Genomic DNA, 23,170 nt, shown 5'->3' on the forward strand with positions numbered 1-23,170 from the left:
GTTCAATTATTTTTTTACACTAGGTTAGAGATCACTGCTATTGCTGTGTGGTTCTTGTAAACTTACACATGGAAAGGTAAATACACCAAAAAAAAAGAAGCATAAACATTATAGTTAGCAGCAGCTGAATGCAGGGAAAGGAGTTGCTGCTCCCTTAAGCCCATGTTGGTTTGTAAAGTACTGACTTGGCAAAAAGACTTCAGGAACTCCTGAGGGAGCAGGGCCTGTATCAAACCCTAACCCCTTAAATGATGCAAACCCCACTTTCTGATGTGTTGCTATACTTAGTTCACTTAAGCTACATAGGAAAAATGTGGGGTGAAAGGCAACTTGCATGTTCCAAAGAAGTTGCTTAGATTTTCCCCTTCTTGTTCACAAAGCCAATTTTTCAAGCTCTTTCCTGTTGAGCATGTTAATGTTGCCTTGAATTCATGGCTGCTTTAGCTTCCCTGTGCTGCCCCACTTTCCCACAGGCGTTAATAAAAAACCTTAAGCTGGTAAAAGGCACAAATGATGCAGGCAGTCCTGCAGGTCCATATTGGTTATGTAAGGTCTGCTGTATTTCAGTGTTAAGGACACATCCATCAGCCATGCTGTGTCACATTACACAGACTGGCACTTCAACTCACTGTTAACTTATGCAAAATACTCCAAAACCTCTTCCTGCCATTACTGACAAGACCCACCTAGAAGCCCACCGAAACTGATGAAGCCCAAGTTGGGGCAGAGCACAAACACACCCACTGCACCCTTGCAAGAGCTGGCACTTTTACCTTCCACACTTCAGCCAGGTCAGAGAGCTGCCATCACCCTCCCCTCTAAACAAGAAGCAATTATTTACAATTTAAGTGAATATAGAAGTATTTTATTGAACATTCAAACTTCATTAAGACATGTGCAATATGGCAAATTTTACTGGGTTTAACCCTAACTAAGACAATAGTATGATTGCTTGCTGGGGCTTAGCAACAGGGTCCAGATCACACTTACCACTAATTAAATACTTTATTGAATAAATACATATGAAACAAATGCATTTTAATGCTCTTATAAAAGTTTAAGAGATTTTGAAAGGCCTTTCCAATTCAATCTGACATGTTAAGTACATACAATAAAGGAAGGTAGGCTAGTTTAACATAATTGGCTGACTTTATACAGCACTTATATCTTTTAGTCCATAAGTAAATTATTAAATGATAAAGAACATCTAATACAACCACTTCTACCGAACTAGGAAATAAATTTCTAATAAAGAAAAAATTTACAGACCCCATGACTTTCCACCCAACCCCAACAGTCTAACCCTAAAGTGGATAAAGCCAATGGCTTTCCCCACAAGAGCTCACGACAGAAAGTCGCTTCGCTTATCAAAAATCTGTTTTTCTGATCCGTTATGAGCATTGAGACAAGATTCGATGTATCCCCAAAGAAAGAAGCACAATGCGCGTTGTGAAGTGCCTATTCAGCAACAGCGAGCACTGCATTCACAACCACCTCATCCCAGGGATTAAATGAGATCAGCCACATTCATCGGCATCTCCTCCACTGTAGTATTGTAGAAAGTCTCAATGTCTCGCAGGATCCTCTTGTCCTCTTCAGTGACAAAATTGATAGCCACACCTTTTCTGCCAAAACGACCACCCCGGCCAATTCTGCATAAAGAGAGAACACATTTACACAGAGGTTAACCACTCCAATCCACTTCCAATATCTGCAAGATCCATTCATTAATTGCTGTTCTTTTATGTGCCACTGGCCAGTTTATGCTGCGTGTACAGGACCAGATGCTACCAAAGTCATGCCTGGTCCAGAGAGACTAGCAGTTAGTGCCAGCAGTACAGATGTGGTGTCCATCCTATGAAGGCTTGCAGAGCAGTAAAGGTTACTCTTTGGCTGCAAAGTAAGATCTTTATTTAATGGTTGGTTCTGTGTTACAAAGTCCCAGCTTGGTCTCCCTCCCCTCTGTGCGAAACACCCATACCACATGCATCCAGTCCCAAGCACATGGCATAGAGGATAGCTACACTCTTCAAAAATCAACTGTTACTAAATTAATACACTTATATCCACTAACATGAAACAGCACTCAACTGGAAAATTTAATTCAACAGAACTGTTTCCAGTGGGAAAACTTAGCTTGTTTTCTTTTAAAAATTGAATAATCCAAGCTCCAACATTTTTGGTTAAGCCCAGGCCAGTCGCTAACACATCACGGTACAATTGCACCCACCCTAAGTTCTACCTCCCTGCAGACTGCACAATAAAGCACCTAATCAGCAAGAGCTAAACACACAGAAATGGCTCACAAAACTTAGGGGATAATCATGACAAAAGAAATAAATAAATACCAACTCGCTCTTTATTCAAACTGTGCCGCTTACGAATCCACGTCCTAAATTACGTCAACGCCGTTTCTGAGCACCATCTTGTGTCATCAACTGCTGCTATCGACTCCTGTATTTTTTTACATCAAGTAACAAAGCACAGTTTACTTCATTTAAGGACAGTCACTAGAAGCAGTTAACTAAACCTAGGGAATCAACTCAAAATTGCTACCAGAAGACACACACCACAGAGGAAAGAATCCCACTGTAAGAGGAGCCACCAAGAGCAAACAAGGCACACAAAACATGAACCCAGTTGGACCTCCACAAGGGAAGGTTTCCTACACAACTAGTTTGCTAGGAATATTAAGGTCTGGTCACTGAGCAGCAGCAGCAAGATGAGCTAAGACCTAGACAGTTGACATTGCTGTCAAGATGCCACACCAGTAAGTCCTTTTGTACTGCACAACCTACATGACAAAAGTAGTTCAGTACCTGGCAGTTTTCCCAAATCCCAAGGAATGATCAGCCAGTACTGAACTCACACATCTAAGTTTTCCCACTGCTTTTATCATGTAAAAAGTTCTGCTCTTCCCTCATTTCAAAATGAGCCACAGCTTTGCTAGTCAGGGCTTTTATCAAGCAAACCCAACTACTTTTCTTCCGGCTAGCTTTTTGGCAGTTACTGTATGAAAGGATGCACAACACCTCCAAGTCACTGGCAAGGACTAACAGAAAAAACAGGTGAGGCTCTGTGCTGATTTGTGTAGAGGATATGACATTCAGTGGAGCACACCAACTGAAGCAGAAAGAAAACCAACCTGTGAATATAGTTCTCACGATTGGTCGGCAGGTCATAATTTATAACCAGTGACACTTGCTGGACATCAATGCCACGAGCCTGAAAAGCAATACAGAGTCTTGAATGCAAGTTACAGGCCTTAGGTTCAACTGCTTAGCTAATGCTTTTGTTGGCCATATGGTTAGTTATGGACTACAACTGTGTAGTCCATAGTGGAACATAGTCTTTACTCTTCCAAAAGGCTTTAAACAGTTCAGGCTACAAGAACCTTCACTGAATTATGAACCTTTTGGTACCAGATTTCAGCATTAACATGTTCAGGGTAAGCTGATACGCACCAGCAAGTCAGTGGTGATCAGGACACGGCTCGATCCTGATCTAAACTCTCTCATGATAACATCCCGTTCCTTCTGGTCCATGTCACCATGCTGTAGAGCAGAAAAAAAATTAGTATTAGTATAGAGTTCAAATACCCCAGGACTGATACACCTTTTTAGAAGTGTGATGTATGAAACCCAGCGTCCCTACCTGCTGTGGGGACGAAGCAGGTAGGGATAGATGGAAACATTTTTCTTTAAGCAGGGGGAACGATAATACAGCACTGCACAGCTGTATTATAACTTTCCTGCTCCTCACTCAAATACAGCTGGGTTTGTTTTTCAGTTTGCAGTGTACTACACAACTTGTGAAAACATCAATTCTTACCAGAGCTGAGACTGTGAAGTCCCTGGCGTGCATTTTCTCTGTAAGCCAATCTACTTTTCTCCTTGTGTTCAGGAAAATGACAGCCTGTGTAATGGTCAGTGTCTCATATAGATCGCAGAGAGTATCCAGCTTCCACTCCTGAACAGAACACAGATATCAGGAAATGCCTCATGCCACTGACAGTTCAGCACAGAAAAAGACAATCTTCAACAAGGAATAAGCTTGTAACTAATTTACTAAGCAATTACATTCAGTATGACCCTAGAAGTTGATACAAGAGACAGTTTCTGCAGCAAGTGTTGCACCAAATCTTCAGACACAGGACACTGGACATTAAGAAAGAGGTCCACCCTTGTCTTTGTGGATCCAGTGCATGGATGTTCTTCTTCTTGTCTATACTCTGCTAGCATTACTACAGAACCCAAAGCTCAGCCTTGGTTTCTGTAATTTTAGCACAGTGCTTTAACAAGAAGGTGGGAACATTCAACTCTTTCCAGGCAGAGAAAGTTTAGCCAATACCAACCTCTCTTTCCACATTAATGTAGAATTGCTTGATACCCTCCAGAGTCAGTTCTTCCTTCTTCACCAAAATACGTATGGGTTCTCTCATGAACTTTTTGGTCACTTCCAACACATCCATTGGCATTGTAGCCGACAGCAACACAACCTAGAATGCATTACTGGGCATTAGCATACTTAGGGTGCCAACTTTGATTCAAGCCATTAAATAGTTCTTAGCTACACCACAGCAAAATCTACATCCACCAGTTTTAACCCTGTAGGTTTTTTACCTGGATGTTCGTGCTTAGTTTTTGAAAGATCTCATAAATTTGATCCTTGAATCCACGGCTCAACATTTCATCAGCTTCATCCAGAACAAACATCTTAATCCATTTGGGTGCTATTAAAAAAAGCAAAAATAGCATCTCGTGATGTTTCAGAAACACTAAGTACTTTATTAACATCACACTCCTTTAGGAGCAAGCTTTCCAGCACAGCTCTTTCCAATGAATGCAATTGCAATATTTGAGCTCTTACTGGGTATGAAATTTTTATTAGCAGTATATTATCAAGAGCAAAACTGAATTCATACTTACACAGGTAGCGTCTGTTTAACATATCAAACACACGCCCTGGAGTTCCCACCACAATGTGTGGAGCCTCAGCCTGAAGCTTTTGCATTTCATTGCGAACATTTGTGCCACCAATGCAAGCATGGCATGTTGCTCCCATGTAATCTCCAAGGGCCAGAATTACCTTTTGAATCTAAAATAAAAGCCTTCCATTAGTAGCAGTTCCTGGAACATGTAAAGATTAAGCCCCATATCATTGGTGCTTACGGATAGCTTTGGCATCTAAGACAGCAAACAAGGACTGTGCAAGCTTATGGCTACAAAAGGCAAATTGCTAGACATTTTGCTCAACTGCTTGTTATCAAAGCTGTTCCCTACAAAACTAAATCAGAGGCACTGAAGTGAGGTTTTTGTCCTTACTACTTAAACTATCATCTGCTGCATTAAAAGCAGGGCCTTCAAAAGCAAACTTGTCTTAAGGCATCTTAAACATTTGCAGGAAATTCATGAAAATTGTGCAAGTGCACTGCTATGTGCCAGGCTTCAAAAAAAATCTCACCTCACTAGTGTCTTCAGAGTATAACAAAGGCTAAACATTCTGACCACAGGCCCTTGTTCCACTGATCTGTTCTGGTTTGGTTTCTTTGGTTTTTTTCCCCCTCCCTTTCCTTCCCCTTCTTTAGCTCTTTCCTACCTGCTTTACTATGTTTAGCTTTACCTTCACTATAGCACTGGCACCTCAGTATATGCTAGCTGAAAAAGGCAGTTTTGTTTCCACTTCACTTCACTGCTTCACCTTACTGATTCACATTCATCCCAAAATACCCTGTAAGCTTTTTTAAATGCTCCCACTTAGTAGAACAGAATGCCAAGCCTTGAAGGTGAAGCAGACATGCAATAAGATCAGAAAAACATCACGAAAGTACAAGTACAATGAAGTGACCACATGCTCACTGCAGTTTTCATGTTGCACAACTGCACTCAAGTTCAAATAGCCTCTGAAAAGTATGTTTGTTTCCACTCAGAACACTGGGCTTCAGTAACGTTTTTCATTTCTGCTGAAGGTGCTCCCTCAGAACTATACACAGCATAGCAGCTGTCTCCTACCTCCCTGCCCCAGCACATCCTCCAATGCGTCAGCTCAACCTTTCAAGCAGGCAGAGAACTTGTGGGACAAAAGCCAGTTTACACCCCCATTACTCAACACAAAAAGGGTTCTGAATGGATATAGGTTACAGCCCCTTAGTTTGTCTCACAGTTGTGAAACCTGAAACCTGTGCAACACACAAGCAGCTTTTTTTAACTACACTATCAATACCTGTTGAGCCAGTTCTCTGGTAGGGGCCAATACTAGTGCTTGGGTCTCCTTGAGATCAATCTCCAACTGCTGCAGGATGGAAATAGCAAATGTGGCTGTCTTGCCAGTACCTGACTGAGCTTGAGCAATCACATCATACCCTAAAAAAAGTAGGATACACATTTACTGCTCCCACAGGTCATTCATGTTTTCAGTTTTATTTTATTCCATTTGAAGTAAGTGATCAGTATTAAGAGTTCTCTCCATTTCAGGTCAGTCCCGAAAGATGGTGTACCATCATATCACTTGTTCAGTAACCATTAAAAATAGGCATCACAGACTAGTAAAGCAGTGTATGCATTTTACAACACTTTCCTAATCATCCGATGTTGGTATCAACAAATGAATCACCTGCGTACCTTTGATGCATGGAATAATAGCTCTCTGCTGAATAGCTGATGGCTTCTCAAAACCATAAGCGTAAATACCCCTTAGAAGGGATTCTTTTAAATTCATATCATCAAAATTGTCAACAATCTCATTCCAATTGCTCTGTAATAAAGGAAAAAAAAACACAGAAAAATGTTAAATCCAACATCCATCCCTATCAGCGATTAAATTCTCAAGTCATTTCACACGTGCTCACCTCAATGACACCATCGGGGTCCATTCCCTCAGGGCCGCCATGGTCTCTGCCACCAAAAAGAACAAGCCGTTAACACAGGAGCAACTAACGTGCAGAAGCGAGTTGACACCTTAGCTGCCAAATCTATCTGGAACCCGTGACAGATCAATCCCAGCAGGTGCTTTGGTATTTTGCCAAAGCAAAAACTCCGACCTGCCTTGGGTGTCTTCGACCCAAGTCCTCAGGTCTCAACGTGACAGGAGCTCATCCCATCCTTCAAGCCACAGTGCGGTTCAGTGTTTTCAGACTACTGAAAGACCCACCATGAAAACCACGGCTCGAACGCGGGCGAACGGTCTGGCCATACAGAGCTGCCACCACGTGCAGCGGAGGACAGTCGGCCCTAGGCGGGCTGGGCAGGCCGTGACGCGCTGCCGCTGCGCACTCCAAGCCAGCTCCGCTGCCGCAGCCGGGGCCAGGGTGGAGGTGGGGGGGGGGGAGCGGCCTCCCGGCGGCGCTGCGCTTCCCCCGCCCCGCCCCAGCGACTCTCGCGAGAGCTCCACCCCCAGCATTGCGCAAACCCGCGATGGCGCCCGTGCCGCGCCCCGCACCCCTCCCCGGGAAAATGGTTTCATCCTCAGCCGGGCCCGCAAAGCTGGGGCGAGCCAACGGTGTGAGCCGGGTGGGGGCAAAAGGGCAGGGCGAGGAAGTTTAAAGAAAAAATTCTGAATAAGGACCTCGAACATTACAATTGAAGCGTAGCTCCGTGGGTATGAGCAAGTTAAACGCAAACCTTTCTTCAGAGGTGGAAAAGACAGGAAATCAACCATAGAGTATAGAGCCCCAAGGAAAACAGCTAAGGCTCCGCTGAACCGCGAGTAAGGGGAGATACGGGACCGAAACATCTAGAAGCGGGAGGGGTCGGGCGCTGCCTAATCGCAGCGCCGAGCCGCCCTCGCAGCGCGCCCGGAGTGTGCAGGCAACCCCCCCAAACACACAGCCTCGTTATTTTCCCCTCCCGCCGGCCGCCTCCGCCGCGCTCGGCGAGTCTCCGTACGAGAAAAGGACCCGCGGCCTCTGCACGCCCCACCATACCTGTTATAATCCGCGGAGCCTCCTGACATGTTCCGAACACCAGCTCTGTCCTCAACTGAAAAGGCAAAGCCTCCGCCGCGCCTCCTTTATATACCCGCTCAGCTGCCGGACTCGTTTCGCTCTGCTCTGCGCATGGATATACATATCACGCCGCTGCGAAAAAAGGACAAATCCCCCAGGACTGAGCCCCTTTCCCAAGGGATTCCACTTATCTGACTGTTTGAGGTACTCTGGAGGGGGCTCCTGAGCTATCTTGAGGCCACAAAGTCAGGGGAGCGTAGAACTACTTTCCTCCGACCGCGGAAGGATATTGCACCACTAGCGGCGTGACAGCGCCTCGCTTCTTCCTCCCGCTCTGCCCCCTCCCTGCTGGCTCCTGTGCACGGGGTTTCCTGCTCCGGCCCTGGTGCAGCGCGGGGGGAGGGGGAGCGGGAGTCTGGTGGGGCCCGGGGGGAGGGCGGCGGGAGCGGGCCGGGGTGGTCCGAGACTGTGGGGTTGCGGGCAGTCGTGCACAGAGAGGCAGCACGGAGCGTGCGGTAGCAACGGAGGGATAGAATGGCCCCCCGTCATGGCCACGTTTCCCCGCCATGTCGGTTATTGTTAAAGCCCTGGGGTGAGGTACGAGAGGAGAGCGGCCTTCTGGGGCGGATGCAGGCGGTGCCTGGGCCTCAGGGCTCGGCCCCTTCGTCCTACACACCGAAATGGCTTCCTGCTCCCTGCTAGGCAAAACACACACTGAATTCTCGTTTCTCAGCTTATGGTGAGGGGCTGGAAAGGGCTGAGGCCAGTTCGGTGAGGGAGGGGTGAGCGGTAGCAGAGGGGGCCGTGAGGTGAGGCGGGAAGATGGCGTTTGGGGGCTCCCTGCAGCTCCGACCTTTCTCGACCCGACCCGCGGATGTACTGTGGCCCGGACCTGTTTAGCCCCAGTCCCGCTGAGCCCAAGCTCAGGAAGGGTTTGTGTGGAAACCGGCGCCGTGGTGAGGAGGCCGGGCTGGCCCGGGGGAGAGCCCGGGTGTGAGGCAGCAGCCAGCTGAATCATGCAGATTTGTCACGGGGTGTTAAAAGCTGGATCGTTTCTAAAGGGGATGACGGCGTATTTGGAGAGTGTCTGTAGGAGACAGGCAGGGTGGTCCTCAGGGTGCTGCTGGAAATGCGGTGCTGTGATGTGCTGCAGCTCCTCGTATAGCCATGTCCGCAAAAACAATCTGTCAGGACTGATTTAAAGGTTAGTGCACTACAAAATAAAGCAGAGGGAAAACGTTACTGTGCAGACTGATTTCAGTGAAATGAACAGCGATCATGCCCATGCACTGTAGAAAAAAAAATACAATTTTAATGCTCTTCTCAGGTTTTGAAATAATCTATTTCTCATGTGGGCAAACTATAAATTGTGAGCAATAATTTTTGCCCACTTTAATGGTTTTATGTATGTCACTTCTCAAACTTGTTGCCATAGTGATTTCATATATATATATATGTGTGTGTGTGTGTGTAAACAAATGGAGGCAGTGCTTGAGAAACCCAAATGTTTACTTGTCTAGAAGAATGTAAGTTGTCTAGAACCATCTAGAATATCCAGATAGGGAACCTCTGAAAGACTGAATGTACATTAGCACTATCTATGGTGGCATCCGCTGGCAATATTACCTATAGAAATAGTGCAACACTTACCAGTGTTATCTTGGCTAAATTGCATAACTGCAGCTCCTCTCTTGACCCGCCCTAATGCTCTCGACTTGTGTCCATTTACGCTGGGGAGAAAATATTGAAGATGGTTCTTGTATCTGCACTTGAGACAGCCATGCAATAATAACCACAGGCCTTTTGAAATGAGTGACATCAGCTTGCGTGGACCCACAAATTTGTGGCTGTCAAAGAAATGGGGTGGACTGAAGAAAGAACATAACCACTCCAGCATGAAGCTGTGTTCAGATTTCCCATTAAAAATCACTTTAGGTTTAAAAGGAAGAAATAATACTACTGAATATTTGTTTTTATTAAGGATCTTGATTAAGATCTTTATTAAGGAAGGTGTAGAATGTGTCTGGGTTCTTTAAGTCTTGCAGTTAGGTCTTAAAAGTATTTGCAAACCTGAGTGAAAAATATTTTTTGATGTGGGAGTTTCAGGAAGACAACCCATCATTTTCCACAGGCTTTAAAATATCTTTTTTAAAAAGCCACACTTCTCAGAAACAAGTACCTGGTTTATCTTCTCCTCTAAAGAAATTAGTATCACTTCAGATTGTCTGTGTACTCAAACCAGTTCAAAGGTTTGGTTTTTGACAAAAGTTGTTCTTAGCAAGGCTTTCCTAGCTTGGTTTATAGGAGATGCTTTCCCTTGCTCTAACTTGCCTCAAGTTTTGTTTCACTCCACTTGGCCAAACTTTATCCCATTAAAAAAAGAAAACACACCCCACACCCCCCCACCAGCCAAAAAACAGCCTTGGAAAATTGGGGGGGGGGGACATTGGTGGAGTTTTTTTGGTTGTTTGGTTTTTGTTTTTTTTTTACTTCAACCAAAGGATGATTTTTAAAATGGATTTTGTTATTCACTGTCTCCAGTAACAGCATCTGGGAGGCTCTCAGTCGGATGCCAAGATTTCTTTATGCAGGCAAGAGAGAATGATGGAGTAAAACAGCGTCACCTGCCCTAGAGCTGATCACTGGCATTTAGAGAGGAGCTTGAAACTTCTGTTCTCAGGATTTTGTTCATCTGTGATTTACTTGGTGCTTGAATATTAACATCTGTGGGTGTATTGGTATCTCCTGTCATGTGGTCATGGCAGAGTTTGACAAATGTGATGAGTTGGCCTGTTTCTTGTTCTGGTTCATCATCATTTTAATCCACTGCTATAGATGCTCTCTATTTGCCTTAAGTCCTGTATGACTGGAACTATGAAATCGTGTTTGAAGAGTTTCGTATGGATATGACATCAAGGCATTTGAGGAAAGGAATCCAGTGTCTCATCCAGTGAAGATCACTGGCTTGTTTCAGCAAATGAAAAGGGGAGAGAGTTATTTTTTTCATTAATTTTGGATAAGGGAAGGATTGGAAACACTTGAATTGGTTCTCTTTTTGTGAAACAAGATAGCAGAAATTCAGCACTGTTGGCCCAGCGATGACCCTAACTGTACTAGAGGGAAAGTTACAGACATTTTGTACTCTTTAAACCCTGTGTACTTGAATGCAGTGTTTGAGAAATATCTCTTTGGCTACAGGAGGGCAAACAGCCATTTAATGTGTGATCTCATATCTAATTTGTATACATTTAGACTGGTGATAGCCATGTTATGCCTGGGATTCTTTGTGATCTGAACATGGAGAATCATAGTGAGAGGTATCAGAAGCTAAGATTTTGTCGCCGACAAGAACTCTTGGATTGACACTGGGATTTGTTGTGGCTTTAAATCTTATTAAGCTTTCCAGAGCAATCTCAACTGAAAACTTGCTCCTCAAGGAACAGGTTGATGTAATCATCAGGCAGAAGAGATACCAAAAAGATACTAAATAATATGTCTGCGCTGCTAAAGATAGGATCCATGGCCACATTTACATACACACATATATACTTAGCTAGATGTCTCTCCCCAAAAGACAGTCCTGGTGAATCATGAGCTCTTTAGTGAGAGTGAACATAATTATACATTTATTAATGGGGGGTAACAGATGGACTAGCTGGTTTAGCAGCTGGGTTTCCAGTCATTAATCATGCAGATTGAAGTAGAGAATGAGGTATCTAAAGAAAGCAGTAGGAGCTGACACCTCCTGAAACTGAGCTCGAGTTGAGCAATCCTTGCTCATCAATATTCTGGCAAAGGCGATGTCACAGTTTGCACTAGGAAATTGCAGAAATCTCCTTTTAGAAATTTCTTACCATGATTTGAATTTACCATGAAGCTGTCATGTATTTCATGAGAAACCTGGGAGATCACAAGTTCTTCTCCTGCATTGGCATGTCTGGTGCTAGAGCACATCCTGGACATTATTTGATTGCCACAACTAACAGGGCAAAGTAATTTTACAATTAGTTTATTCAGAGTAGGTCACATTAAGAATCAAGATGATTTGTTAGGGTGTTGTTAGTAAGAAGTAATGTTTTTCAGTTCAGCATTCCCAAGGGATCTTGCCTAAACAAAAGCATGCTTCCTCAGATGTAGGAGTGGATAGGAAAGATTCTGGAAAATTTCCAGGGGAGAGAAAAGTCCAAATTCCAGGACTCCCATGCTTGTAATTTAGATGCAGTCGTAGGGTTTCATTAATGCTAGGATACACTTTTTTGTAATTCCACTGAAATTATACTATAAAACACACTAAATAACAAGAATTTATAAGATGCTGTGGGTTTAGTGCTTAGAGAGAGCTCACTTTGTATTCTTCATTGTCCCAAGGTAATCTGAAATCCACGTTACGATGACACTAGTGCATTAGTCTTCTGCTGAGCTGGCTTTGTCATGCTTTTAAAAGTCATTTTACAACTTCGTTATGATTTGACAGATATTTCTCCTCTTTGTAACTATAATCAAACTTGTGTTGTGAAATCTTAATGATGTCTTGATTGAGTGAATTGAAAGTACTTCCAGACATGGAATTTTCTCTCCCTGTGGAAGTTTTGTCTCACTGAATAGTTGTGTGCTAGGCCAATAAGGAACTCTTCGAAAATGCTTAAATGACTTAGGATCCAAGCACTACAGCAAGCCAGTGGGATTTAGGCTAATTGAGTTAGTTCACTTGTCCCACATGCTCAGTCTATTCAAGATACTCAGACCTACACAGGGTGGATAGGACCATTTCCTGACCAGCTGACTTGTCTGAAAGGTCTGTCTGGTGGTTCCTGGCAGTATACTCCCTAATAGGTTTGAACACCAGTCTCCAAGGAGTGTTTCTGCTTCAGTTTGGTGTAGTTTTGTTTCTCAGCCTAAATTATCTCATTCCAAGTAAGATCCTTTTTTTCTTGATAATGATCATTTGTTGAACTGGTTTAGATTAATTTACTTGTTTTTTTTAAGAAACAGCAAAGTTGTGTGAATTCCATAATGGATGTTGTTCATCTATTATCTCAGAGATTTGAGTTTGAAGTCAAGCTTGTAGTAAGCCTAATGCCTTCAGAGGTCTGAAGTTACTTGTTGCATATTTCTTATTCTGGAATAATGAAGTTCTCTATAATTTTTTAAGAAAGATGGTTTCATTTTTGTACAGGGAGAAAGTACTTGTGACCTGCTGCTGAAAGGAGTGGTGAAATGTTCTGGGGCCTCAGAGGAACTTGGAATTCTCAATCCTGTCTCAGAGGATCAAAAATCTAAAGAACTCATGGGAAGTTAAATACTTCTTATTTTTATAATGATGCATATTATCCAAGGTAGGGCAACAAAGCTGCTGAAGGGTCTAGAGCACAAGTCTTAGGAGGAGTGGTTGAGGGAACTGGGGGACACTTTTTCATGCTCTACACCTCCCTGGAAGGAGGTTGTAGTGAGGTGGGGGTCAGTCTCTTCACCCAAGCAACAGGACAAGAAGAAATGGCCTCAGGTTACACCAAGAAAAGTTCAGATTGCATATTAGTACAATTTCCTCTCTGAAAGAGAGTTTAAGTATGAGAACAACTTGCCCAGGGAAGTGGTGGTGTCACCATCCCTGGAAGTGTTCAAAAAATGTGTAGATGTGGCACTCAGGGACATGGTTTAGTGGTGAACTTGGCGCTGTTAGGTTAACATTTAGACTCAATCTTTTCTAACCTTAATTATTCTATGATTCTACAGGTTTGCATCTAGTGGCCTTTGAACTTGTGAAGAATTTCCCACTTCAGTTAGCATGATATTTGGCTTCTAATTGAAAACTAGTGTTAATTTTAGAAAATTAGTATTTCCTTTCTTAGAAATAGTAGGTAAATTACTGTTAATTTTTAAAGTGAGTATAAAGTAAGAAAATATCATATGGGATCACTTATGGTGGTCTTGTGATTTTAGTAACTATTCTGGTAGTAAGAAGAATATTGGCATGATAAAATCCCAACCCCAATGCTTGGAAAGGGAATACAGTTTTTTTTTTTTCCTACAATTTAGTCATTTAGTCCTCTGCTTGCTGTACAACTTGATAATCATAGTTTTAGGTCTTGGATGTTCTTCTTGATTGAGCAGTTGGATTCTTTCTTGCAGTTTTTGAGGTGTGGAGTCAGCTTAGTTCTGATGTGTTATAAACTCCTTGTGTGTCCACAGGCATGTAATTTTAGCACTAAAATTGAACAGATGATATTTATTAGAGACTTACTCACTTTTATTGGACTGAGAGCTCTTTCTGCATTTCAGTTCACTCCTCTGTAACGTGGCTATGATGGCGTTTGCCTCAGAGGTGATGTGTGGGCATATGTTTGAAAAAAGTGGAGATAAGTAATGGTGGGAGGCTTAGAAATCTTTAATAGCAGTTACATGCATACTTTCAGGGTAGAGTTTGTTCTTTCTATTACAAAAATAAGGAAAGCTAGAGAGATTAAGCAGGTGGCAGCTGTTGCTGACATCCTGACAGAGTTACATTTGTGTTTTTGCTTTTCTGTACTGCCATGAAATAATGCATGTCATGTATTTCTGTGAGACACTGCAGAGTACATTTTTCCCAATTCTGAGGGAAAGGTAAATAATGAGCCTCTGTGTTACTTTGAAGAAAATCTTTTTTCCTTATGATACTGGTTACCTGTCTATGTAAGTTACTTAGTCCTATGGTTGTTCAATTTGGAATCCAATGAAGCTGCTTGAGGTTTTTCATTGCTGAGCTGATTTCAGTTGTTTAATTTTTGGAATAGCCAGTACAGGTAGACATGTGCCTTGTATTTTGATTGCCCTTCCTTACTGATCAAAAAGTCGAGTGTTACACCAAAAAAAGTTGAGTGAAAACACCAAAAAGGCCAAGTAGTTCTTTGATTTTACAAGGAGACGTTCTCACCACCAGAGTTTGTGGGAAGAAACCTAACAATCTCTAATATGTGTTGTAGATACACTTACCTTGATAGATGCTTCATGTCCTGACTGATGGAACCAAGTCACGCAACTCAGTTCTTCCCCATCCAAACTGCACTTTCAGACATTAGAACAAACACACTGTGCTTTTCAGAGTTAATGTACAGCACTGTGAGTTATGAGGGCCCATCTCAAATAAGTGATAACAAAATGGCTATGTTTTGTCAACTGATAACGGCATTGCACAAAAAGCTTTGGTAGGAATGTCTTACAGGCCTTTGTTCTCAGAATATTTAACATGTCAGCAAAAGTAAGATATCACAGGAATTACTACATTGTTTTTTAACAGAAGCTCTTTCTGTCCATGTCCAGCCTTGTGTGTTAACTGAAGTCTCTTCTGCCTCTAGCAGAGCATTTTAACATCCAGAAGACTGTTCTGCTATAGAGTTTGTTACAACGTGGAAATGTTAACAATAAATACTTTGTCATTAGTAAAATGAGCTGCATTGTCAGAATTTTTCTTCTGAGCTATACTTTTTGAAAGAAAATTGATGCGATTCACTTCTGCAGGTATCTGTAGCTCAGATTCCACAACTTTTGTTTCTGCCACTGATACTGGCTTAATATGAAATTATAGATGAGTAGTTTCAGATTTGTGCCCTTGTTTCACCTGCCAGTAAAATGAAATTTACATCTCCTGTCTTTGAAGGACCTCTTTGATTATAAACTACTTAAGGTTGGGACTGATTGCTTTAGGTGCTCTGCTTGAACCTGCAGAGCAATCAGGTCTGGGTGGAAGTTGAGATTCTACCTGGGTAAAGTTAAAAGGATCAAGATAAACATTGTGACTTGTTTAACAATTTTGTTTGTTAAGGTGCTTGAGGATTTTTGGATGAAAAATATTAACGTTGCAAAACTTTTCTCTTTAACATTGTGACAGATGCATTCTGTTGTTGTAGTTGGGTCTGAAAGGTATGCCCATGAAGCTGAAACTGCCAAGCAGGCTGCTGAAAAACTGTCTTGTCACTGCCCTGCACTATTATTTGGGGTTTTCTTTTTAGTATCAAAAAGCCTGTGTAGGCCAGGCTTTAACAGATTCCAAAACGCTATTCTGTATCATTTTGCATACTACCTGGTGAAGCAAAAATGAAGATATAAGGTGGGGGATGGTAGAGAATTTATTCTTTTTCTCCCAGCTTGCATCTAGGAACACCTGCCTGTTTTCCTGGGGTCCACTGAGAGAAGCAAGCATCGACATTCACTGATGCAAGCAGAGAGAGAACGCAGGTGATCACCTTACTTTACTCAGGCAAAGCTGTGGCATTGCTGGTGCTGATCCAGGGCATGTACTTTAACATGCCATGTCGCAGCAGCTGGCAGTGACCAGTAGCCTTTGTTCTTTACACAGCAGAAGACAGAAATGAGAGTTCATATTGAATTGCAGAAATACATTGATTAATCTATTTCATGCATGGATTTAAAGTGATTAGGTTATCACTTGCTGGGAGGTTTGTTTCAATAAATAAAATAGATATGCCTCTCTTCAAAGTAGTCTTACATTGTGCTAGGTACTTAAGAGCTTCTGGTAACAATTATTTCTCAGTCTTAGAGGAGCTGTTAATTTGTTACTGTATTCAACCTTTCTTTGTAGCTTAGTCTTCTGATTAATTTAAAGGTAGCAAAGTCAGTAAGATACTAATTTTTAAGCAGGCAGATACTGTAGTGCTCAGTAACCACCCAGTTACTGGCATATTTTCTTTGCTCTTTTGTTCTCTGTAGCTTGTGTTACCATTTCCAGATCTATTCTGATAAACACTTTTCCATGGATTGCAAGACTGCAAGATCTTGTATCTCATTATTCCTGTTATTTCAGCAGGAATTTTAACAAACAACCCACTGATTGTTTGCCCGAGTCTTTATTTGTTACTAATGACAAGATACTGTCATGGTTTAACCCCAACTGGCAACTAAGCGCCACACAGCTGCTCGCGTACTCCCCACCACTGGGGTCAGGGAGAGAATCTTAGTTTCAGGACTTTATTTCGGTGATGTATTTTAGTTATCTTAGACATTTCTATTAATATCAACAACAAAAAAAGCTGAGTTATGACAAAGATGATTTTATAGTTTATTACCAAAAAGGAGTTCCCTGATTTCCATTATTATTACTCCTTTGCATTGCTAACATTCAGCAACTCTGGGAATACAACTTTGTACCCCTTGGGGAGCGCACTTTTTTTTCTGAAATCAGATTGGAATTGTGTTTGTTAATTTACATCACATCAGAACTGTTGTTGCTAATTTACTGGCTTAACAGTGTATCTTTATGCAGAAGGAAAGAGAGAAAGTGAGAACTGTAAAGGACTGCTGCCTCAAAGCTGCTGTTGCCATAGAGCTGCGAAGGAGGAAAAAAAAACTGCAGCATGGATTTCTTCTGCTGTTGAAGGTAAGATGAGGGCACAGCGAAGACTGTAGAAGGGGGAGGGGAGAAAGAGGGAGGGAGAAGAGGAAGAAAGTCTGCGTCCTTGCTGTCTAAAAAAGGAAATTCAGTTTCAGTGTTCATGAGCAGAACTGCTGGTGCAGAAGAACAAAGCTATCTCAGTTGTTTAGGGTAGCAAGGGTGATGAGCAAGCAAGTGCACTCCAATGCTTTCGGGAAGAAATACTGCAAAGAAAGGAGAGAGAAGAGTGGCTTTGTCATTTAGAAAATACTGCTGCTTTAAGATAGCGGCTTTTTGATACCACTTTGGCATTAATATTGTTCCACTGGGTAAAGACAGCTTTGAAAAAAAAATCAGGAGGTAGATAAGCAAGAAGAAAAAGTGCTAAAAATTTCATCATAATCCTGAGCTGATGGAATCTCTCTGTATTAAAATGTATCAGTTGTTGCATTCATCTTTGAAACCTTTCAAAATGCAAGTGAAATTATGACTTTTTGTGGTAATACTGTTACAATAAATTGACCTGTTACAACCTTTTGTCAACGATCCTTAATTTTTTATTTATCTAAGTAGAGGTCTTTTGAGTGAAAATGTATAATAAATAATTGAAGATTAAATATTAGATACTTAAGAGTACTGACTACAGAACTGTCATCAGACATGTTTTCTGCAGAATCTCTTTAATGGGGTGAGCTTTGTAGACTAAAAATCTCATGATCACTGCAAAATTATCTTCAAAACACTCATCTAAAACTACTGCTGCTATTTATACATCTGTCTAGCAGGTTACATACTGCAGCTTTTTATTATCCTTCCCCTGTGCCTTCTCTCAGTCTTCTGGCTCTCTCTGAGGTGACTGAACCACATGCCCTGCATAGCAAACCCAGCACAGCTGCTATGTTTGCAAAGTGGGGCCTTGAAGAGAATGAAACAACACTTCGTTGTGTTGGTACTAGGGTGCAGATACTGCTTAACCAGCTGATTGCTGCATTGTTGAGTGTGCTTGTGTAGAACAACCCTTCCTCACAAAATCTTGTTTTGCATGGTCACCGGTTTGGCTATCTCTTCTGGAGTCTGAAGACTGGGTCAGGGGAATTTCTCCTACAACAGCCTGTTAGCTTGATTGAGAATCAGCAATTCAGGCTGCAAATAAATAAAAGTATTTTAGTGGTTCAGATCTTGTTTAACATTATGGACTCTCACTGTGAAGTTGTTATTCTTTGAGATTATAGCACTTAGCTCACGCATGCTATTTCCCAGTCATGAATGGCATTGGGATGATCATGGATACATCAGTGGCCATTTCAAAGGTATGTCGTGAAGAATTAGATGTGTAAGTGTATATGTACTAGTCAGACACATTTTGTGACTCAGACTCATTTTGTCAGATTCATTAACTGCAGGTTGTTTTATGGTCTTGAGAACTGTTCTTTTAGTCCCCAAAGCAGTCAGTGGTTGATGACATCCTGGTAAGCTTTGCATGGGTTTCTTGAGCCAGGGCATGTTAAGATCGAGTCTTAATCCATGACTGAGGCAATCCTTGGCAATACAAATGATTGTGGTTTTGTTCAATGTCAGCAAGGGGTTTAGTTATTTTCTGCTCTGAGCAATGTTAATGTCTTGCTGGAGTGAATAATTGTGTCAGGATGATCTTCTACAAGAGCATTAGGTGCTGCATTTCATAAGAGTTCACTCAACTTGTGGATCAAAGCAGTTTGGGTTCTTTAGACATCCAAGGTGATTAATCAAACAAACATGACTATAATAAATGCCTCCATGTAGAGTAGCAGTTCAAGAAGGAATGGATGGTCCCTCTGCAAACTAAATCTCGGTTGCCTTAGGTAAATATTAGTGGAAGGTTAGTGTTAGTCTTAGATCAATTTAATTTTGTTCTTCACTGACAGCAACAGGTAGCCAACAGCACAATGTTGCTAATTCACAGGTTATTCTCACAAGTTTGCAAACAGAATGTTTATTCATTGGTTCCACCACTGAGGATGGGTAATATGTGTTTACAGTGAAAAAGAGAAGAGGTGCAGTAGTGCTAATACAGAAGTGTCTTGGATGATTAACTGTGTGCAGTGTGTGAAGTGCAGATGCATTCTAACACTCATATTGACTATCCACATGCTGGACAGTCAGCTACAGCTAACAGGTCTATCAACTTCAGTGAAAATTTCAGAGATGTTTTTGTTGGTTTATGTTAGAAAAGTAACTTAATCTGAAGCTAAACAAAGAGGAGGAATTGTTTGTAAAATTTATAATCTTTCTGTGCATTTGTATAGAACTCTGCAGAAAGAGACAACCTTGTAGTTTATGCTTGTTTTTGCTGCTTCTTCCATATTGTCATGGTAGGGCCAAACAGACTCTGGAGTGTCTAGATGTGGTCCACCTCACCTCCCCTTCCTGCAGAAATTGAGCTAACATGGGAAGAGGAACAAAAGAGGCCCCAACATTTCTGGGTAAACAAGTCTTCATTTGGGGTAAGAGCACTTGTACTGGCCACTGCTCCCTGACCAGGCCTATGTTTCTGCCTTTTATGGCCACTGCCTGGGTGAGCCCCTTTTCATTGGGTAACTATGTGCTGGCTTCAGTTGCCCTATTGGCCTAATTGAATCTCGGGCAAGATATATATACAGGCTGATTTCTAGTAACCTTTGCCTTGGACCTGCCTTGCTTGAAGTTGCCTTGAGTTGCCTGGTCCAGAGCCTGGGATAAAAGCCATGAGCCTACTCACTGCAAGCTAGAGAAGCCACAAACCTTGGAGCTGGAGCCAAGCCTTGCTTCCCCTTGCAAGTAGAATTTTGCTGTGCCTCACTTTACCCAAGAAGATGAAGAGCCCTTTGTGATAGCATTGTACAGCCTGCTGTCCTGCTGAAGCCTGACCAGCCCCAAGACTGCGTGGCATTTCTTGCCAGCAACCAGTCGTGCCAGCAGCACACGAGAGTGCCCCAAAGCCTCAGCAGGTGATACGCAGCAGCAGCACTCCCCGCTTGGGTGGAATCGGCTGCAAGTAATTTATTCATTGCCTCTTTGGCTTAACAGTTCTTATCAATTCTCTCCCTGCTGTGGCTGAGCACCATTTTGCTCATGGGGGTTCTCTTTTTCTATTATTCCTTCTGGTTTGCTTAAAGTTGTTATATTTGCCTTAATACTGTACCTATTGTAAATATGTATTCTAACTGTGCATTGAACTTATTTGATGTTTTGGCAATTTTTCACATGAATAAAAAGTTACTAATATTTTTATTAATATCCATTTGCCATATGGTTTATAAATTCAATATATATTCCTTAACACATGTGGCTTGTATTATGGCAGTGGTCTGCTTATATTATGGCAATATGGCAACATGTTGCCCAGAACACTCTAATCACTGTATTTGGGCCATGAAAAAAGCTATTAAGCCACCAGTGCTGCTGTGGTTAATGCCAGGACCTGCACCAATTCCCCAAATGTCTCTAAATATAAGAGCTATTTTGAGGGTTAATGCCACTCACAATTACCTTTTTCTGCTTGCAAGGTGTTTTGCTACTCAATGTCCCATCTGAGCCTCTTCCAAGAAGTATCCCATTTCCTACACCATAGGCTTTGAGCGCTCTAAGGCCTGATTTTTAGAAATGTCTGAGTACCCACAACACTTTTTAAAGTTAATGGGAGCACAGGCTTCTCAGCACAATTTCAAATCAGGCCTCTGTGCTCAAACAAGAGATTTGAGTTTAGCAGTCACAAGACTGCTTAAATGATCAGTCTGAATTCTAGATACTTCCTGGAACTTTTTTGTTTTGTTTTTTTGTTTTTTCCAAAGCATATTGTCAGTACTGGATTGATTCCTGGGAAATCAAGATATGTCCCATTATATCCCTTGTTTTATTATTAATTTTGTTAGCATTTGTACTCTTTTAGTTAATACACAGCTATTAGACCAGCTGGCACATATGAATTAAGATAATTCATTTCTTTGTAGCGTTTAATCTTTTTTGTACTGGTTTGAATGGCAAGGAATTAACATCTGACATGCTTCAGGATTAGAATAAGAAACAAAACAATGTTCTTTTATTGTTCAAACTCTTTTTACTTGTGTCCAGTGAGTTTTTCAAGGTACTGGACTGTAGTGTTTGGGGCCTGTAGGTCAAACATGCTGTAACATTCTTTAAACATGATGATGATGAGCATTATGTTCCTCCACTGAAATCAATAATCCTCCATTCTTGTCTACTCCAAGTAGTTTGATTATTATTATTTTTTTTTATAGTAATCTTAATTTCAGCTAAAAACGTTCTCCCTGGATAAAAGGTCCATCCTCATTCATTCCCTAACTTACCAGTTTTGTTTGTTCATTCTCATGTTTTTTGCTCACACAATTTTCTCATTTCAAATCAAGAGGTCTCTTAGTGCTCCTGTAACAGGTACAGCCAGTGGAAGTTGGAGAATCATCCACTCAATTTGTACTGTGAACTCTCAAAGATAAATTTTGGGTTCAGGATCTTCAGTTTATGTGAGAAATACGCTGCTTTGGCATAACTCTGGATTCTGTGGGGAGTTCTGATTTTCTGTGACTCACTTTGAACTGAAACAGCAAGGTTTACTCTGTAGTTTAATGCCTCATCTTGCAGCCTGCAGAACAGCGCTATCAGTGTTCATGGCAGAAGATAAAATAATTGCTGTCAGGTTTATAATCCCTGTTACTCCCTTGGACCATAGCTTTGAGTCTTCACTGGGCAGCTGATTGAAACCAGTTCAAACAACAGTAATATTAGTATTCATTGTAGCAAGATGCCTTACCCAATTAGGAAAACCTTCACTCTTTGCTCCTTAAAGCAGCCTTCCTCTTATTTTAGAACACAGTAGAAACATTGTGTTATTAATCACATTTTACCAAATGAACTTTGCTTAAAGCTTAATTAAAACTCTGGAGGCTGAATTATGCTAATGTAGTCTTGTAAACACAGCAGGAGTTCTGTGTGAGTAGCTGGTCACAGAATTGAAAATATCTCTGCCCATTGGGATTTTTAAGAATATTTCAGGAATGTGTATGTTGTACAGCTCAGTTTGTATGACAATGGCCATGCAGTGTTGGCATTCTTAATTCTGTGGCCACCTAGATCCCTATTATCCACGGAGCTGATATTCCTAAACTGGCAACAGTTCTCTTTCTGGCTTAGAGACCTGAGAAACCAAGGAAAGAAATGGGTTCTTGCATCTTACCAAATGTCAGTATTCATTGTTAATTCTCCCCATTTTGTGGTGTTGGGTGCCTGCACATCTTTCTCCCATGGCTAGATACACTATTTGAACTTAGCATTAGAAAGTGATTAGAATTGTTGAGTGTGATTAAAAGGTCGTATCTGAATTAAAACAAAAATGCAATAGGCCCTCCATAGGAATGTTTCGTTTAAAATGTGTTGTTCATTCAATCTGTGGCAAGAAAAAATAAGAGCACATTAAATCCAGACAACTGCAGAATGGCCATTAGGTGGCTCTAGATCTCAGCAGTATCATAAGCAGTGGTTTAATTCAGACATATTTTCATACCCCAGACTCCTAGTTCGATGATCTGTATCAGTAAGAATGGAATTACTCTGGTGCAGGACTAGCTGTTATTTTTTTATATTCATAAAATCACACTTGGAGCATTATTTAGGCACCTTGCTTACAGTAAGTAACTTTTGTATATGCTTTGTTGATAGAGCTTAATATTTAAAATAAATTACACAGATGTGATGTTTTTATCTGCAGTATTCCTAACACAGAAGAAACGCTGATTTGCTAAGCTACACAACCTTTGCCTGTCAATCACCACCGCCTCGTTTGGAGACCTTAGAATCCCTGCGGCCAAAAAATCTGCCATCTGCTGGCTCAG

General features: G+C 41.7%; 1 protein-coding gene and 3 non-coding genes across 4 annotated transcripts; all 4 read right to left on the bottom strand.

Annotated features, from left to right (window-relative positions):
* Positions 1-843: 843 nt before the first annotated feature.
* Positions 844-8,026, bottom strand: EIF4A2 (eukaryotic translation initiation factor 4A2). Its single transcript, XM_068145121.1, has 11 exons — positions 7,922-8,026; positions 6,848-6,893; positions 6,621-6,753; positions 6,223-6,362; positions 4,929-5,097; positions 4,623-4,732; positions 4,355-4,498; positions 3,832-3,969; positions 3,465-3,554; positions 3,146-3,225; positions 844-1,652 (listed from the first exon to the last, which is right to left on the bottom strand). The coding sequence occupies exons 1-11, from the start codon at positions 7,948-7,950 to the stop codon at positions 1,508-1,510; spliced, it is 1,224 nt and encodes a 407-aa protein (XP_068001222.1). The 5' UTR covers positions 7,951-8,026; the 3' UTR covers positions 844-1,507.
* On the bottom strand, positions 3,631-3,757 carry LOC137444751 (small nucleolar RNA SNORA63). The gene has a single exon (XR_010988260.1). It is a non-coding gene; the product is annotated as a small nucleolar RNA SNORA63 (small nucleolar RNA).
* On the bottom strand, positions 4,126-4,306 carry LOC137444757 (small nucleolar RNA SNORA81). The gene has a single exon (XR_010988265.1). It is a non-coding gene; the product is annotated as a small nucleolar RNA SNORA81 (small nucleolar RNA).
* Positions 6,440-6,509, bottom strand: LOC137444758 (small nucleolar RNA SNORD2). Its single transcript, XR_010988266.1, has one exon. It is a non-coding gene; the product is annotated as a small nucleolar RNA SNORD2 (small nucleolar RNA).
* Positions 8,027-23,170: the final 15,144 nt, after the last annotated feature.

This window comes from Melanerpes formicivorus, unplaced genomic scaffold (genome assembly GCF_026170545.1).
Source record: "Melanerpes formicivorus ecotype bairdi unplaced genomic scaffold, bMelFor1.0.p_v2 SCAF_12, whole genome shotgun sequence".
Classification (NCBI taxonomy): Eukaryota; Metazoa; Chordata; class Aves; order Piciformes; family Picidae; genus Melanerpes; species Melanerpes formicivorus.

Excerpts from the sequence above, each read along its gene's own strand:
- EIF4A2 (XM_068145121.1), bottom strand. The coding sequence starts at position 7,950 with ATGTCAGGAGGCTCCGCGGATTATAACAG. Across the intron at positions 4,733-4,928 it reads GTTAAACAGACGCTACCTGT|CACCCAAATGGATTAAGATG; the intron begins GTAAGTATGAAT and ends TTTTTTTAATAG. Across the intron at positions 3,970-4,354 it reads ACATTAATGTGGAAAGAGAG|GAGTGGAAGCTGGATACTCT; the intron begins GTTGGTATTGGC and ends TGTTCTGTTCAG.